This window comes from Acyrthosiphon pisum, chromosome A2 (genome assembly GCF_005508785.2).
Source record: "Acyrthosiphon pisum isolate AL4f chromosome A2, pea_aphid_22Mar2018_4r6ur, whole genome shotgun sequence".
In the NCBI taxonomy this organism is placed as follows: domain Eukaryota; kingdom Metazoa; phylum Arthropoda; class Insecta; order Hemiptera; family Aphididae; genus Acyrthosiphon; species Acyrthosiphon pisum.
The window spans coordinates 92,612,042-92,628,070 of record NC_042495.1 but is presented as its reverse complement, the minus strand read 5'-3'; the positions used below and the strand labels follow the sequence as shown (position 1 = coordinate 92,628,070).

General features: G+C 27.9%; 2 protein-coding genes across 2 annotated transcripts; one reads left to right on the top strand and one right to left on the bottom strand.

The window, feature by feature from the left end:
* Window positions 1–165: 165 nt before the first annotated feature.
* Window positions 166–12,335, bottom strand: LOC107885020. The gene is made up of 13 exons (XM_029490935.1): window positions 12,317–12,335; window positions 11,584–11,622; window positions 11,277–11,318; window positions 10,751–10,798; window positions 9,356–9,397; window positions 8,904–8,945; window positions 8,003–8,032; window positions 6,911–6,961; window positions 5,968–5,994; window positions 4,614–4,628; window positions 4,243–4,257; window positions 4,028–4,079; window positions 166–491 (listed from the first exon to the last, which is right to left on the bottom strand). Coding segments are annotated over exons 3-12 (312 nt in total). The 5' UTR covers window positions 11,278–11,318; window positions 11,584–11,622; window positions 12,317–12,335; the 3' UTR covers window positions 166–491; window positions 4,028–4,038.
* A 2,346-nt stretch (window positions 12,336–14,681) lies between these two features.
* Window positions 14,682–16,002, top strand: LOC100570611. The gene is made up of 3 exons (XM_008189658.3): window positions 14,682–14,865; window positions 14,987–15,230; window positions 15,354–16,002. The coding sequence occupies exons 1-3, from the start codon at window positions 14,820–14,822 to the stop codon at window positions 15,532–15,534; spliced, it is 471 nt and encodes a 156-aa protein (XP_008187880.2). The 5' UTR covers window positions 14,682–14,819; the 3' UTR covers window positions 15,535–16,002.
* The last annotated feature ends 27 nt before the right edge of the window (window positions 16,003–16,029 follow it).

Here is a 16,029-nt window from a genome sequence, read left to right as displayed (position 1 = left end):
GTTCTACGCTAAAATGTTGCCACCCACGTAGTATCTGTATAAACCATCCTACGAGTCGAGAATATTCACGTAAGCAAACGCTCAAAGCAATTATCATATTATATGACCAGATGGCCTGGCCGCCATAATTATATTTCAAAAAACAAATAAATTATTAAATTACATGCAATAAAATACTATTTATTTGTTGCAATCAAATATCATAATGGATAAATAGTTTATGATAAATAATAATATTAAATTATTAAAAATGTATATTTTATGCTTAGTGTTGACTTTTGATAGGCTTAAATACACACGTCTTAATCTTATATTTTATTCTTAGAGGTATAGTGAAATGTTAATACATTTAAAGATATATATTGTGCAATATTATAATAGGTACTAATTTATTACGAATCGTCAAAATAACAAATTATATTTAATTATTAAATACGCGTGTCTTCTTATTTCTTGAATCATTCTCTTCTTCGCCAGGTTTAGTCATCGGTCTAAAATCATAAAATAAACAGTCGGTACACTCAAATTTCGTTGTAAAAATAATGAATATCTTTGATGTAGATAGTCAATTATATGGCGTGAGCGTACTCCATATGCGGTTTTCGTCAAGTCCAGTACCTTTCTTTCGTGTTAGTACCTATATATAATTCCCCAAAAAATACTTTTAAAAATCACGGCGATCGCAAAAATAGAACTATAACATTTTTACTACGAAAAAAATGCCTGCCCGATATGTGCACACTGCACTGATATCAACATTATCCAAGCTTTTAGTTAACTTGGTTCTTCTATTCAATCATTTCCCTAAACTTTTCTCTTTTCTCCTTAGGTTAACCTTTGTATCTTTTCGTCATAGTATCGCTGTCCAATATTTAGTGGCTGATTTATAGATTATACCATTAGGAGGTATATAAGCGAATCAAAACAATTTCCACAAGCTGCCGTCAAGTATTGCCGCATTGGATACGATATTGTGACAAAACTGGTACAAAGGTAAAACTAAGGAGAAAATAAGCTTAAGAAAATGGTTGAAGAAGAACAAGAAGAATGAACGCAGGAAGTTCGTTTTTGTCTTATTTTACAGCTATACCTTTGCGTAGATATTGAGAACCCATAAAAATATCTGCATTTATATTGCCCTTTCCCAGCTTCCACTAATGCCGCTTAACACCGTTTAATTGTGCAGAGTATAATAACTATAAGCATTGAACGGTCGACCGTTATTGTTTCATTGCAGGAGAAGCGCACTCACATTCTGTTTTTAAGGGGGCTGGAGCGTAGGTAATCCATTCTAAAGAGTAAAAACTAGGCATTTTATATTTCAGTTTAAATGGGTCTTGTGAATGTGGTGAACGTTAATAAACATTTGCGTGTGTAATTCGTAGTACCTACCGATCACGTTGTATAGGGGCTAGAGCTGATGTTCCGAGTAGAAAATCTGGTACTAAACCGGGTACCGAGTACTGACCGAGTAAAATTGTTTATACTGACCGGGTATCGAGTATTGGCCGAGTAAAAATTTTAACACTACTTATACTAGTATTAAAGTATCAACTAACAATTACTGATTAAGAAATTATTAATAATATAATCTTTAAACAGTAAATCTGAGATTTATTTTTGTAATTCATAGAAGAAAAACATGATTTGTTTATAATCAACTGGCTATTGTAAATCGGTTCAGTTATTCCAATATGTACCAAAATAAATTATAATTCATTACCCTAGAATTTTAGATTTTTCCGTTATATTAATTTTAGGTATGCATATATTTATAAATAGATTATCAGTTTTTGTCATTGGATAATATGAGTCGAGTAAAAATGTAGTATTTCGCCGGGTACCGAGTAAGAGCCAAGTCTTTAAATATGATATCGACTATCGAGTACCCGGCCATCGAGTAATTACCGTGTACCCGGAACATCTCTACTTATTAGGGGCATCATACTCATAGTGACCGGATATGTACGTCCGTCAGTTTACCTACGCACATGCACAAGTCCAGTGGCGTATTTACGTGGGGGGGGATATGGAGATCCCCCCCTTGACCTTTTTTTTTTGTAAAATGAAGTTTACTTATTTTCTGTATTTCTCAATATGATACTATTTTTAAGTTTCAAGTAGCTACCTATAATATCTGTTTTCTAAATGTTCTAGCCGTGGTAATTTGTCCGCTTTGATATAGGTACTATACGCCACTAGTCGTTCGTGGCATAAATATCGGAAAATAAAAACATATATCTTTATGGTGGTATGGTATACTATATTTTTGAATTCTCTGCGAATTATTTTTCATGCATGAGTGTTTATAATAAACCCGATAAATAGTCGGTAAATAAAACAAAATTGCCATGAAGACTGTATATTTACCATAGGGCATGGGTTTATTTTTAGTGATTGAAAACATTGTATTCTCCTCTGGGTTACATGCTTTAGATGTTTGTGATAAACAGGTTTATCCAAATATTCATGAACTCTTGAAAATATTTTTTACTTTGCCTGTATCAACTGCTATAGCCTATAGGTACACCTGAACGATGTTTTTCAAGTTTTTATTAAGTATTAAGTCTTACCTAATAAATAGTATGACAGAAGTAAATATTTTATTAATTTTCCTATCTTATATTGAATAATAACTATAAATTTAATAGTAATTATTATATACTTTGTTTATTATAACCGACTTAGACACTTAGGGCCCGTTTTACAATCATAGTTTAAATTTTACCAGTCGAATTCCGCGGTTTAACATTAGTTTTGTAATACGGACCCTTATATAAGAGGACGCTACACCCGCATGTGTTGTTTCTGTCTTACACACGCACGACATAGGAAATTGTCGTTCACTATTCTCAATAGTGAGCTGTTAGTTTAGATACTAGAGTGAATCGACCTATTATCAAACTTTTAGGTAAGAACATTACTTGGGTCTTAGAGTGGGTGATTTTTCGATATTTTCATTTTCGAGAAAAATAATGGTATGTGAAGTATCAAAAATTAAAAATTCTCATATCTCGCTTGAAAATTAAAATATTAAAAAATCGCCCCACGCTAAGACCCATATTATGTATCTTAACTAAAAGTTTGATGATAGGTCATTTCACCCTATCGCCATCAAAACCAACAGCACACTATTGAGAATAGTGAACGACAATTTGCTATGTCGTGCTTGTGTAAGACGGAGACAACACATACGAGTGTAGCGTCGTCTTAATGTGTTGGCTTTATTTGCATGTCACCGGTCAATACAATAATCATGCCAGATAAGCTTATCGATGAACTGAGCATCCAAAAAAATAGAAAACAGGATTTTGTATTGTAACTATTTTTTTTGTTTATAAACACGGGATTGTCGTTAGTATGAATTTATAATAAATGATATTAGGTACTAAAAAATTTGTGTTAATTCTTATTTCACCTTGATCCACACTAAACTCAACAAGTTAGAGGATTTTAAAAATGTATATTATATTCGTATTTATTGAGTGTACCTATTATTATATATTTCATCCACTCCTATCAAAATTCCTAAATACGCCACTGCACAAGTCACCAAATATTACTTTATAAAATTACAAACATTTTTTTTCAAAAAATACTGCCAGTAGAATTCGCTCAGTAGGATGTTCCGATTTAAATTTTGAAAGCATTTGAATTCTCCTCTAAATGTTCTATGTTTTTAATGTCGTATTGTCGTACATTTGTTATTTTCTATATTAATGTATTTAAATTTAAATTATGAATATGATCTATGTTTACTCTTTTTGTTAGTAAATTTCTAAACAAAACAAAACAAAAATCAGAAAAATAAAATTGTCAAAGCATAGATAATTTAGTGACGAATCTGCTTTCAAAATTAATATCAGAACATTATATTAGGCTTAATGATTGAAGTCGTGAACTATGTTTTGACTGAAAATGAATCACGCTCCAGCCCCCTTAAGTTTGGATGATTAAAATTAATAATATAAAAATTAATGTTTGCTTTACCTATATACGTACAATGATAAATATATATCAATCATACCTTTAATTGATTTAATTAACCTTCTCAATTCTATACTCGTGAATATCTTTTTCTGAAAATACATGGGTAATATTGGTAATATGTAATATTACTATAATATTATACCTTTTACTAATTACTAACATAATCCACAGAATAGATAAATGACTCAACCTATAATATTTTTGCTAAGATTTTAATTTACAATAACAATAATACAAATATAAACGACTTACCGTAATGCACAATCACTAAAAATATAATACATTTTAGGATAGGTATTAGGTAATAATATATTGTCATAACTTATGATAAATAATAATACACTTCAGTTAAATATGAGATTTACATATTATATAACTACCGACTCGTAATTAAAATTTTAAATACTGTATTTTCTTTTTATTAAATTTACTGTGTTGCAATTTCTATAAATCATTATAACTTCATTTACGAAAGTTATTTATTTATTATTTTTATATCTATAGATATATGAAGACCAGTGGCCAGTATGAAGTTCGGCGCCCCTGATGGCTTGTTCCATTTATTTTTTGATGAATTTAATATCTAAGTATTTATAGGTATAGTTTAAATAACAGAAACTCACTATAATTTAAAATATCTAAAAAAATTAATAATTGTTAATGTTGCTATCTGGTATGTTAGGTTAGGTTATGTTTGATTAGGATACTATAGTAGTGATCCATTTAACGTCAGATAGGTACTCATTATTTCATAGACAAGGTATTTTTCACAATATGTTTTTACATTATTTTAATTCATAAAAAACAAAATTTTTCTAAAAATATTTTTCATCGTTATTTTTATCAAAAATGTATGTTGTCTTTCAAAAAACTAAGAACTTCAAACACAATAACAATAAATATAATTTTTTTCTCCAAAATATTTATTTTCAAATTACTTAAAATTTAAAATTATATTAAAGTACTTAACATACAAAAAGTTAGGTTATTGAAATAATGAGTGTCTTACGTTCATTTAATCACTCTGTATATATAAGATATATAATAATATACACCTATACATTATACAGGATGCCTACTAAGATTAATAGTTATTCAAATATGCTTAGAAAATATAGGGGCTATGATAATTTTAAAATTACAGTAATTCATATTAATCTTTAAACATTTTATTATTTGTAAATATTATGCGAGTATAATAGGTAGGTAGTTTAGTAGTTATTAGTATTTAGTGGCAGACCTAAATATAATATATAATATAAATGTAATACCACTATTAAGGAGTAAGGACTAATATCCTAAGTACACGTAGTTTAAAAACACAAATGCTGCTCTTTCATTTGAATAAAATAATTTTGTAACACCACCGCGGGACACTCCTTAACCTAATGCACCTACGGACTACGGTAGATCTTTAAGTAAACCTACATATTATTAATTCTCAAATTCAAAATTTTATCCATAAGCATTATTAAAGGATTAAAGGGGGATGAATATGCTTGGTAAATCACATTGTATTGGTATATATATGAATAGGTACACATGTGTTTAGAGGTATGGGATCGAAGCCCCTCCCTCGCTCACATTGATGTTATTACATATGTTAGGCCCCCCCCCCAGAAATCTTAGAGGATTTCATATCGTATATAACTGTATGTCTGAATGACCGAATACTAAATCACTAAAGTATAGTAATTTAAGTTTAATTTATTAATGAAAATGTGTGATTTTAGCTGAATAGGTAGGTACCTGTTAACATTTCAAAACAATTTTATAAATTTTCTTTGAGAATATTTTAAATAAAACGAAAAATCAAAATCAATGACATGGATAATTTAATGTATAAACAAAACCTAATAAAATAATTTCAATGGTTTATGTTAATTTATTTTAGATAAAATATATAATAATAGGTGTATAGGTTTATTTTATATTATGCTAGCATTACAAAAAAAAAAAAAATATGATATTTAGTACCTTTACAATTAACTGTATCTGGTAAGTCTGGAAGTAAAAATAAATTTTTAGTGTTCACAATACAGTAGAAACTCGATTAACCGTCAATGTCGGGACCGAGACAATGACGGTTAATCGAATAGACGGTTAACTGAAATACAGTAATACAAAACAATTTTTCAATAAAAGTATATAATATGTATATATTTTACAACGTAATTTTTAGACAAAAATAATAAATTTAATACATAATAATAAAATAATAATAAATAATAAATACCAATAATATACAATATGTAATAACATAAAGAATACTATTTAAAAAAATATTAAACAAAATAATCCGTATCTTCTTCTGTTTTTTTGAGTCACGAGCTTTTTGAGCGGCCATGTTTCGTTACATTTGCCTCCTTTTGTACCCCAAACCAATCAATGCATTTTGATAACTTTTTTTTGTCGGTGACCGATAATGGATAACAGAAACTGACGGTAAATCGAGTTTCTACTGTATATTATTGATGATTAAGAGATAAATAGGTATACTATATATTTTAGTATTAAAATAGACATTTGTTTTTACTTATTTGGTACCAATTATACACATCATTTTTAGGTATGGTTTAAAAAATGAAAAGGTAATATTTTTAGTTTGCAAGAAATATGTCATAAATCATAACTCTCAAGTCAAATATTATTGTTGTTCCATAAATATATTTTGTATAGATTTACTTGCTTATTTTACTGACTTTACCCGTGTTGAACCATTTTTTTTTATTTTAAATACATTTTTTCTTTGTTATTTGTGAATCAATAAAATTTTATTTTTCTAGATAAATAAATAATTTAATTATAGTAAAAAAATGATTACCATTAACACAATTAATTAATTACATTACTAGGAAAAATATTTTGATTTGTAACTCGCACGTTTATATTAAATTATTTATTTAAAGTTTAAACTTACCACATTTGGTACTATCACATGTATAATTATTATTTTTAATCATGATTTTATCTGAAAAATAAATTAAGATTTTTTATATTATATTTATTAACATTTTTGCTCTACTCTAATAATTTATAATTAAATACAAAAAAAATGAAAATAAGTTGTTTTTATAAAAATTGTTGTTCTACATTTACAGGAATATATAAGTTTGTTTGAGAGGACCTAAAACTGGCATTTGTTGTCTCCGTCTTACAAGTGTAGACCATGGCAAATTTACGCGCAGCAGATCACGTTTAGCTTCCTCAGTTTGAAAATTATAGTGATTCGACCTATTATGAAACTTGATGGTAAGAACACTATTAGATAGGTACCGATGTTAAGATGTAGTAGGTAATCGATATCAAGAGTGAGGCAACAGTGTGGATGGTCGGTTTTGAGGGGTGTTTATTCCTAAAAAAACATTATTAATACGTTTGACCAAAAAAAAAAAAAACAAAATAATTAAAATATACAAATGAAATTTTATCGTACTTGATTATTAAATGAATATATACCACAATTCATTCATTTTTATTAAACAATAAGAAAATAAAAATAATTTAGATAAATAAATATAAAATATATTTTACCATGTATTCTATAGTAATTAACTTTCATATACTCTACATAATATAAAAACTATAAAAATATTTGCCACACATATCTAACATTGCATCAATGAACAGTTTAAGAGTGTAATTATAGGTGCTCACATTGATTGGGTTATACTTAAGAGCCTAAAATCTAGATAACAATCATCTATAGGTTCTGAAGGTTTAGTTTATGTTTTTTTACTATTTTAAATATGTTAGCGCATCATGTAATAATAATATTGTGTGACACATCATTATAAATGTGAAATTCAGTTGTCCTATATACCTACCAATAAAAATACATAATATGTCTCAAAAATTGGTTAGTGAATGAATACTTTTTTTTTCTATAATTTTATTTAATTTTTCTTATACTGAAATAACTATTAATAATGTTTTCTGCAGAAAATCAACAATTTATCAAAATTATTGAACAATATATTTACAATAAAGCCTGATTTGATATGATACTTACCACTTTTATCCTCAGATGGTGCTTTATGTTCTAAAGTGATTTATGAAAATAAATTGAACTAATTTAAATTTTTGTGATTTTATTATGTTTACATAATATGCCGATTTTTTCCTTAAGTGTAATATAAGTTCGCTTAATATTATTTTGATGTCATTTTTTTATAAGTCGTGAAAATGTACACAGTAAAAATATACATAAAAATGTGTATAAAAAGATTAATATAGTAATTTTATAAATTAAAAATTAAGGGCTTATAATGCTTATATGCTTTTCAGCTTTAAGATTCTATATGAAACGAACAATGAATTTGTTATATACAGTGGTATTAGTTTTATGGTTTAAAAATTCAAAAGACTTATTATTTATTATAAACTAGCTGGGGTTAACCGGTCTGCGCCGGGCCATCAGTCGATAATCTATGGAAATGTATATTTTGTGATTTTCATATAGATACTGACCTTTCCCTAATGCGGCTTCATATCTATGTTGAATTTCAAGCGAATCGGACGAGTAGTTTTCAAGATTTTGAGTCATTTTTATTTATATAAATTTATATAGATTATATAAATAGTTAATAGATAGATAGATGTTAGTGTGGTGTTTCTTATTTTTATATGAACTTACCTAGTTACATTTTTCTTATACTTGAATAACTTATGCAGTATTTTTTTTTTTATTATTTTTAGGAGAAAATAAACAATATATATCATGGATATTATAAGTATAGGTATGTGGGTTAAGAAAAAAAATAGAACATGAGTTGCATAATTTTGGGAAAGAAGCCACCTGATATTGATGACACTTTCAATTTGGTATTGTGTTTTTTTATTTTATGATTTTTATGCAGAAATTAAATACAATTTTAAAATAATTGAACGTAATTTGATATTATTAAACTTACCACTTGTGTGATCAGATTCTGGTTTGTGTGGTTTTGGGCATACTGAAAATGTATTGAATTAATTTTATTATTTTGTACCTAGTTATAAATTTATTTAATATTTTAATAATATGACGATTTTTCTTTTAACTATAATATAAGTTTACTTAATAATATTTTATGGATAAATAAAATGTTCACAACTAAAATATATACAAAAAATGTGTTCAAAAAGATTAATATATTAATTTTATATAAATTCAAAATTGTTTCTAAATGAAACGAGAAATTAATTGGTTTTACAAATTAAAATGGTATTTATTTTATGGTTTCAACTGATTTATTGTTTATCATAAATAATAGTGTGGTACTGTGGTGTCGTCTCTTAATTAAATAACTTATGCGGAAATGAAATACATTTTCAAAATTAATGAAGGTATTTACAATAAACCATGATTTGATATAAAACTTACCATCTTTGTAAGATTGATATTCTTTTTTTAGTTGGTCGGGTACTGCAAATAAATTAAATAATTTTTTAATTTTAGTAGTCATAATAAATACATAATTTGGGTATTTTTCTCTTGTGGATTTATAAATAAATAATAATATTGTGAAATAATAACGTTGGAATAAAAGTAAAGTACATTTTGTATAATCACGTATATTCAGTGCTCATTTTAAATTTTTCATGAATGACAGATGTTTAAAGTTAGGTAAGAACGTATCAGTTTTACAAATTTACAATGTATTGTGTTTATTAAATATTAATAACTTTTTGGCACTGCAGTAAGTGCTCAAAGATAATCATAATTATGGCCTACTACTTAATACTTTTATAAATCTAAAATCAATTATAAATTGTACTTGAGTCTAGACAAATTAATGATATAGTTTTTCGAAATTATCAATATTTAATAATTATGAAATATAATGTTTAAAAAATGTTAGGATGTGCTGTCTTGAAGAAATGTTGGCATAAACAACAGACCTGGTTTATAATCGTTGGATGTATTCAATGATTAATTCATGATTTTCTTAGTATCATCATAAAACGAAACTATATAGGTAATAACTAGTAACTACTGATCAAATTTCATACTCATGGCTTCGACAGTTCTGATTAGGCGATGTATGAATCAGTCAAATTCTTTTACTTACATAGATAATGCATGTTGGAAAATAATTTAGGGTCACATTAAATATTTAAACATACCTATACTTGCTTCATAAGTAGAATTAGTAAAAACTTCACAATAATTTCAAGTAAGGTCAAAATGCGATACATGAGCTAACGAACACAATCGATTGACTAAATGAGAAAAGTTAAGAAACTTATAGTCCATTAGCTAGGTATCTATACTTTGAACTAATTTATTGTTTATTATAGAGCGTGTTTCTCATTTTGTTTTACCTTACAACCTATAGGGCTTTAGAAGTTTAATTTTCTTATATTAATACAATAATATATATACATATATGTATATCAATTAAAACTAATTATTCAAACTACTGAACAATATATTTCGCTGGATACGCGATTCAAGAAGATTAACAGGTTACTCAACAGTCAACACCGTATAGAAATGTATCTCCTGTACCTACGGCTGTACAGCATAAGAAAAATCATACCTATCTAGTACTCTCAGTGTAAATTGTAGGTATATAATATTATATATGTATTGAATAAAAAAAACATATATATATACCTACATATCATTAAAATTTAAAATACCTATATATTATGCGCTAGGATGCTTTTCTTACAGGCCGTAATCGATGATAAACAATAGGCATATATAAACAAATGCTATGTTGAGTAGGTAACCTGTAAGTATATTTTATATCTTGCTTCTTATTAAACTTACTCTGTTTGGTTTTATCCGAATTCAATATAGCCTCAGCTACAACGATCACTAAAAATAAAAGAATTTTATTAGAAGTCACAGTTCATTTTAGAAGTTACCTACATCCTATAATAATCATCTCTTCATTCACAGATTTTGTAAATAAATAATTGTGTAAAATTAAACTAACGGAATAAGAAAAAAATACTTTTTTTTGTTCATCGAGAGCAAATATGTTTAAATTGTTTTAAATATTTTTATTTGAATAGATTGTACAGAAATGTTATATTACCTATCTAGCACTAAAAATTTAAATTCTGGTAATGTCCATAAAATAATAAAAATTATCCAAACTCCTTTTAGTGTATAGTTTTTTTTAGAAAAAAATGAAAAAATTCTATAAACCATATTTGTAGATTATCCAATAAATCATATATAGAAGAGGTAAATTGTATCATAAATATAGGTTATTATTTTTGTTTTGTAAAATAGGTAAGATATTTGTAATATATAACAAGACGAAAAGTTATTAAAAATCAAATCTTACTTCGTTGAACAAATTTGGATGCGGATTCTGTGTTTGTTTCTTCTACAAAGAAAACATTAGTTAATTATTTTATAAACAGAAAAATTATTTTGATATTTTACAAAATACTTTGGAACAGAAAAGAGCAACTATGAGACTTCCTAACGTGTTTTTAGTTTTAATTTTAATATTTAGTCCATAATAAATTATTGTATAATGAATATTGAACAATATGTTGTGAATTTATGTTATTTCATATGCTTTAAATATGTAGCCATGTAGTGCTTGGACTTTTTTTCTTTTTCATTAATTTTTTTCTTGATCTTACCAAATTGCGCTTGAAAAATGTTTTTTAGAGTCCTTAACGCTGAAAATAAAAATGTTTAAACATCAATTTTTACTAGTAGAAAATTTAGATTTGATTTTTCAAAACACTTTTTATAACATCCGGGAAAAACAAAACAAAAATTAGGGAAAAACTGAAATTATTTTATGCAAACCAGGTTTTGACAGAATAGATTATGTTTTTTTTGTTGTAAATTGTAATACAAGTAATGGTACAAATAATGATACAACCATCAATGTTATATCATATGAAATAATGTTATAATGTTTTCGATTTGTTGTTGGCAAAAATTAGTTCAGCTTACTATATTAACAATAAAAATTGCTAATAGTAATATAAATATATGATCGAATATATCCTTAGGCTTTCAGATGGTAGACCATCTCCATTCAGAATCGTTTTTCGTATGCAATACTTAGTCATTGAATTAAAATTCAACAAATCCCCAGTTTTATACCATAGTGAAACTAGTGAAAGAAGTCAAAGAACACGACGTGGCCCGACGTAAATCGATTCTTCTGCGCATCTCCATCATGCGCGACACCCTGCCATATAATGGAACCAGTCTCGATTGGCAGGGTACCGCGTGGGGATGCGTATAGAATTTGAGTGTTCTCTCACTGAACAGAGTGTATTATGGACATTATTTAAATAGGTAATTTACTATAATTATTACTTTACTATAATATTAAAGTATTAGAGAAATATATCTTACTCCTTTTATAATAGATAGTTTTTTTTAAATCTTCGAGCGTGTCTATTTATAAAACAAACAAAATAACATAAATAGTTTTCCTATTAAGATAACGCACTTTCATGTGGTATACTCGTAATAAATATACGTAAAACGGAAAAATTGCATTCAGCAGAACCAATTTTGTGTAATTCGCCACAATATATAGGAAGGTACATAGACAAATAGGTAGTAAAAAAAAACAAAATAAAAACTTAAGTCTCCCATATTTTCCATACGTCGATTGTTGGGACTTACATTGTTTTTAAAAACAAAAACACTGTTTTGTCCCTTATTGGGCCTAGATTTAAATGATCTATTATCAAAGTTTAAGGTGTAAACATAATTTGTGTTTGTTACTTAGGTATTGTTTTTCACGGTATTTACATTTTTAAGCGAGTAATGAATATTTTAGATTCTGAGTGGAACGATGAATGTATTTAATATAATATACTCGTAATATATATTGTAATACCGGAAACTCGCTTAAAAATTATAACATCTTAAATTTTCATCGTAAAACATTGATTATTTTAACACTGATTCCTTACATTTTTAAGTTAAAGCATTGATTTTAAAATATTGTAAATTCAATGGTTAAAGCTAACAACTGAATATTGGTGGTTCTGTTGAATGCGCTAGTCACAGATTTAGTATGTTGTATACTCCGTTATACACGGAGGCAACTCAATTAAACACACTCTATGAAAAATGTATTGATATTATTTATAATTATTAATTAATGACATGGAACTTAATAAAATATATTTTTACATTGTATGGATATATTAGATATAGCCCATTTACAAGATCTAAGAATTTTGTATAATGCGCCCGTCAAGGTTTTGAGCAATATGAGTTATGACTATTAAATAAATTAATAATAGGTAAGTAGGTACATTATTTTAAAAGGCATTTTTATATAACGCTCGAGAAATTCATATATTATTATGTCGGGTTTATCACGGGAATTGTAAACCTATTAATATCAAAATTAAAATTTTTATATTTTTTATGCTTTTTTTTATGACACTGACATAATCTTTCAAAAACGTTTAAACGATCTTCCAAAAATCTGTGAAACATACTACTGAAATTCGTGTTAAATTTCCTATTCGGGCTATTTTAGTTTTTTACTAATTTTCCAGTTTATTAATTAATGATACCATATTATACTATAACAATCATCAACCAACTAACGAAGTTAATAATGATAAAATATTGCAAATTAACTCGATGATAATTCACATACTTAAATATAATATACCTACATAATTTGTTGGTTGTTACTTACTTATATCCATGTTAATAACTATATTATAACTCATCCAAACCTAAAACAGTGATACAAAAATAGTGAATAATGAATATATTGTTTGTTAAATCAATTATCAAGTTTTTTTTAATTATGAAGTGTGCGAGACAACATTCAAAATAAATATAATATAATGTATGATGTATATAACACTTAAAATATAAGGACTTAAAAACAAAATAAATTAACTTAACTTCTTAAAATGAAAAATTAATTCGTTAATTTCACGTTGATTAAAAAATAAATGTATTAAGTTAACAGTTATTAAGTAAGTGAAAATCAAAAGTAACTAGTTAAGTTAAAAAGTTAAAAGTAAGTTAACTTTAACTTTTTAACTCATTAATGCCCAGCCTTGTATTCTAAAATAGAACAAACTAGATAAAAATATAAATTTATCAAGCAATTCAGAGAAATGCAAACCCACGCAGATCAATTAATATTACACATATCATTGTTTCCATGATATCGCAGTTTTTTTGGTTCTTTCGGTGATAGATATCCTGTTAGTAAAATTTTTTTTTCCTTAGTCACAAAGCTTGATAATTTAATACATATTTCCTCGTGAGATTTTACACTGGTTAAAAAAAAAACCGTCAGTATACCTGAACAAAATACATAGAATTTCCACAAACCGCATGAACTAATTGTACACAATAGCGTGTTGACATATCTATTAATAATATTATCAAATAAAAACCAAATAATATAATATGACATAACACACAATTTTATTCAAATTAATTTAGGTACTTATACAATTATTTACATATAAAATTATTTACATATTATACAATTTTTACTATACATTATTACAGTAGCATATCCATAATTTATAATTATAATTTAGATAGGCATACATTTTTACAAAACATTCCCCCTGTTCGGGGTTAAAATTAGATTACACCAACTTCAACTCATATCGTTATATATAATATATAACTTATAGGTGAAAAATGTGCTAGCCGAGGGCAGCAGTAACCGCTAATATACATAAGTGATCACCACAGCGGATCTATGAAACAAACGATCGGGACGGAGTGATACAGTTTATATGGTTATCATATTATGATTATTTGGACACCGGGTTTTAGATGTCCCCTCTGAAAAGTCAACACTGAAATTAATGATAATTCTGATGTAAAAAAAATCAAAAATTTAAATACTGTTCAGATGTCAATACTTAATTGTTCAAATCGTAAAAGTTTGACTTCTCAAGGTACAGTTGATTTAGTATAATAAATAATATATAATATATTAATATAGTAATAGTATGTACGTGTATTTCTATATTAGTAAGACTTAGATATTACTTACCTAACTTAAATTGTATTTTACAGAAGACCTTGATCAAATGATCTTAGACGTCATAATAAATGCACATTTACCATTCAATTTGGTTTCTCATGAAAGTTTTAAAACAATTATTTCCAAAGGCTATCCTGGAAGAACTGTATTATGTCGCCAGACTTTAATGAAACGTATAGATAATAGCTATAAAGTTGCCTTTGATAAATTAAAGAACAAGTTGAATTTGGTTGAATTTGTATCAACGACAGCCGATGCTTGGTCTACATTTAAAAGGTAATTCTAATACATTTAATTTGATATATTATGGGCCAATACACGTTTATGATTGTATGATTGTATTATTTTTATATTTGTATTACTAATTACTGATACATAATTTTATTTATTTCTAAATAGATCATACTTAGGAATTACTGTTCACTGGATCGATACAGAAACATTTGAACGCCAATCTTATTTGCTATCTATAAAACCTTTGAAAGGTAAACATACTTATGATGTACTGGCTAGAGCAATGGAGTCACGTATATTCCTAGGTTTTGTTGCCTCGCGGCTACAACCGCGGACCTCACATTAGCGCTGTGCACTAGTCGAGAGCCGCGGAGGTTCACGTCCGACGTACGGTGGTTTTACCCACACAGTCCGCCGTCCGCGCGTCGTCTAAGGACCACGAGCACCGGGCGCACACCCGTTCCCACCGAAGTAGGGAGAGAGTGCGCCCGTACCGTCGGCTAAGGCGTGCACGTGCCTTTCGCCACCCTGGTGGGATCGCGAAGCTATCCTCATCGCTTCCCATTTTTGGTCATGGGCAACCTCCGGTGCATATAGCCCCACCGGTAGGCTGGGTGGGCGCTAAGGAGTTATCTCACTCGGCAACTTTCCCCTAGACCGAGCTTGGTCTTTTAACCACATTGTTAGCTCCTGCTGACTGCCACTCCGAAACCAAACCGCCGCCGACCGCGCCACGACCGAGGTCGGGACGGGCCGTCGTGTGAGGGCGCGTCGCCGATTGCTCGACGTCGCGGGGCTCCCCCACATCCCGAAGTACCATTCTTGCCCCCGTTAGGAAGGC

Excerpts from the sequence above, each read along its gene's own strand:
- LOC107885020 (XM_029490935.1), bottom strand. Across the intron at positions 9,398-10,750 it reads TTCGGATAAAACCAAACAGA|TACCCGACCAACTAAAAAAA; the intron begins GTAAGTTTAATA and ends ATTTATTTGCAG. Across the intron at positions 5,995-6,910 it reads ATGTGATAGTACCAAATGTG|ACTTACCAGATACAGTTAAT; the intron begins GTAAGTTTAAAC and ends TTTTACTTCCAG.
- LOC100570611 (XM_008189658.3), top strand. The coding sequence starts at position 14,820 with ATGTCAATACTTAATTGTTCAAATCGTAAAAGTTTGACTTCTCAAG. Across the intron at positions 14,866-14,986 it reads TAAAAGTTTGACTTCTCAAG|AAGACCTTGATCAAATGATC; the intron begins GTACAGTTGATT and ends TGTATTTTACAG. Across the intron at positions 15,231-15,353 it reads GCTTGGTCTACATTTAAAAG|ATCATACTTAGGAATTACTG; the intron begins GTAATTCTAATA and ends ATTTCTAAATAG.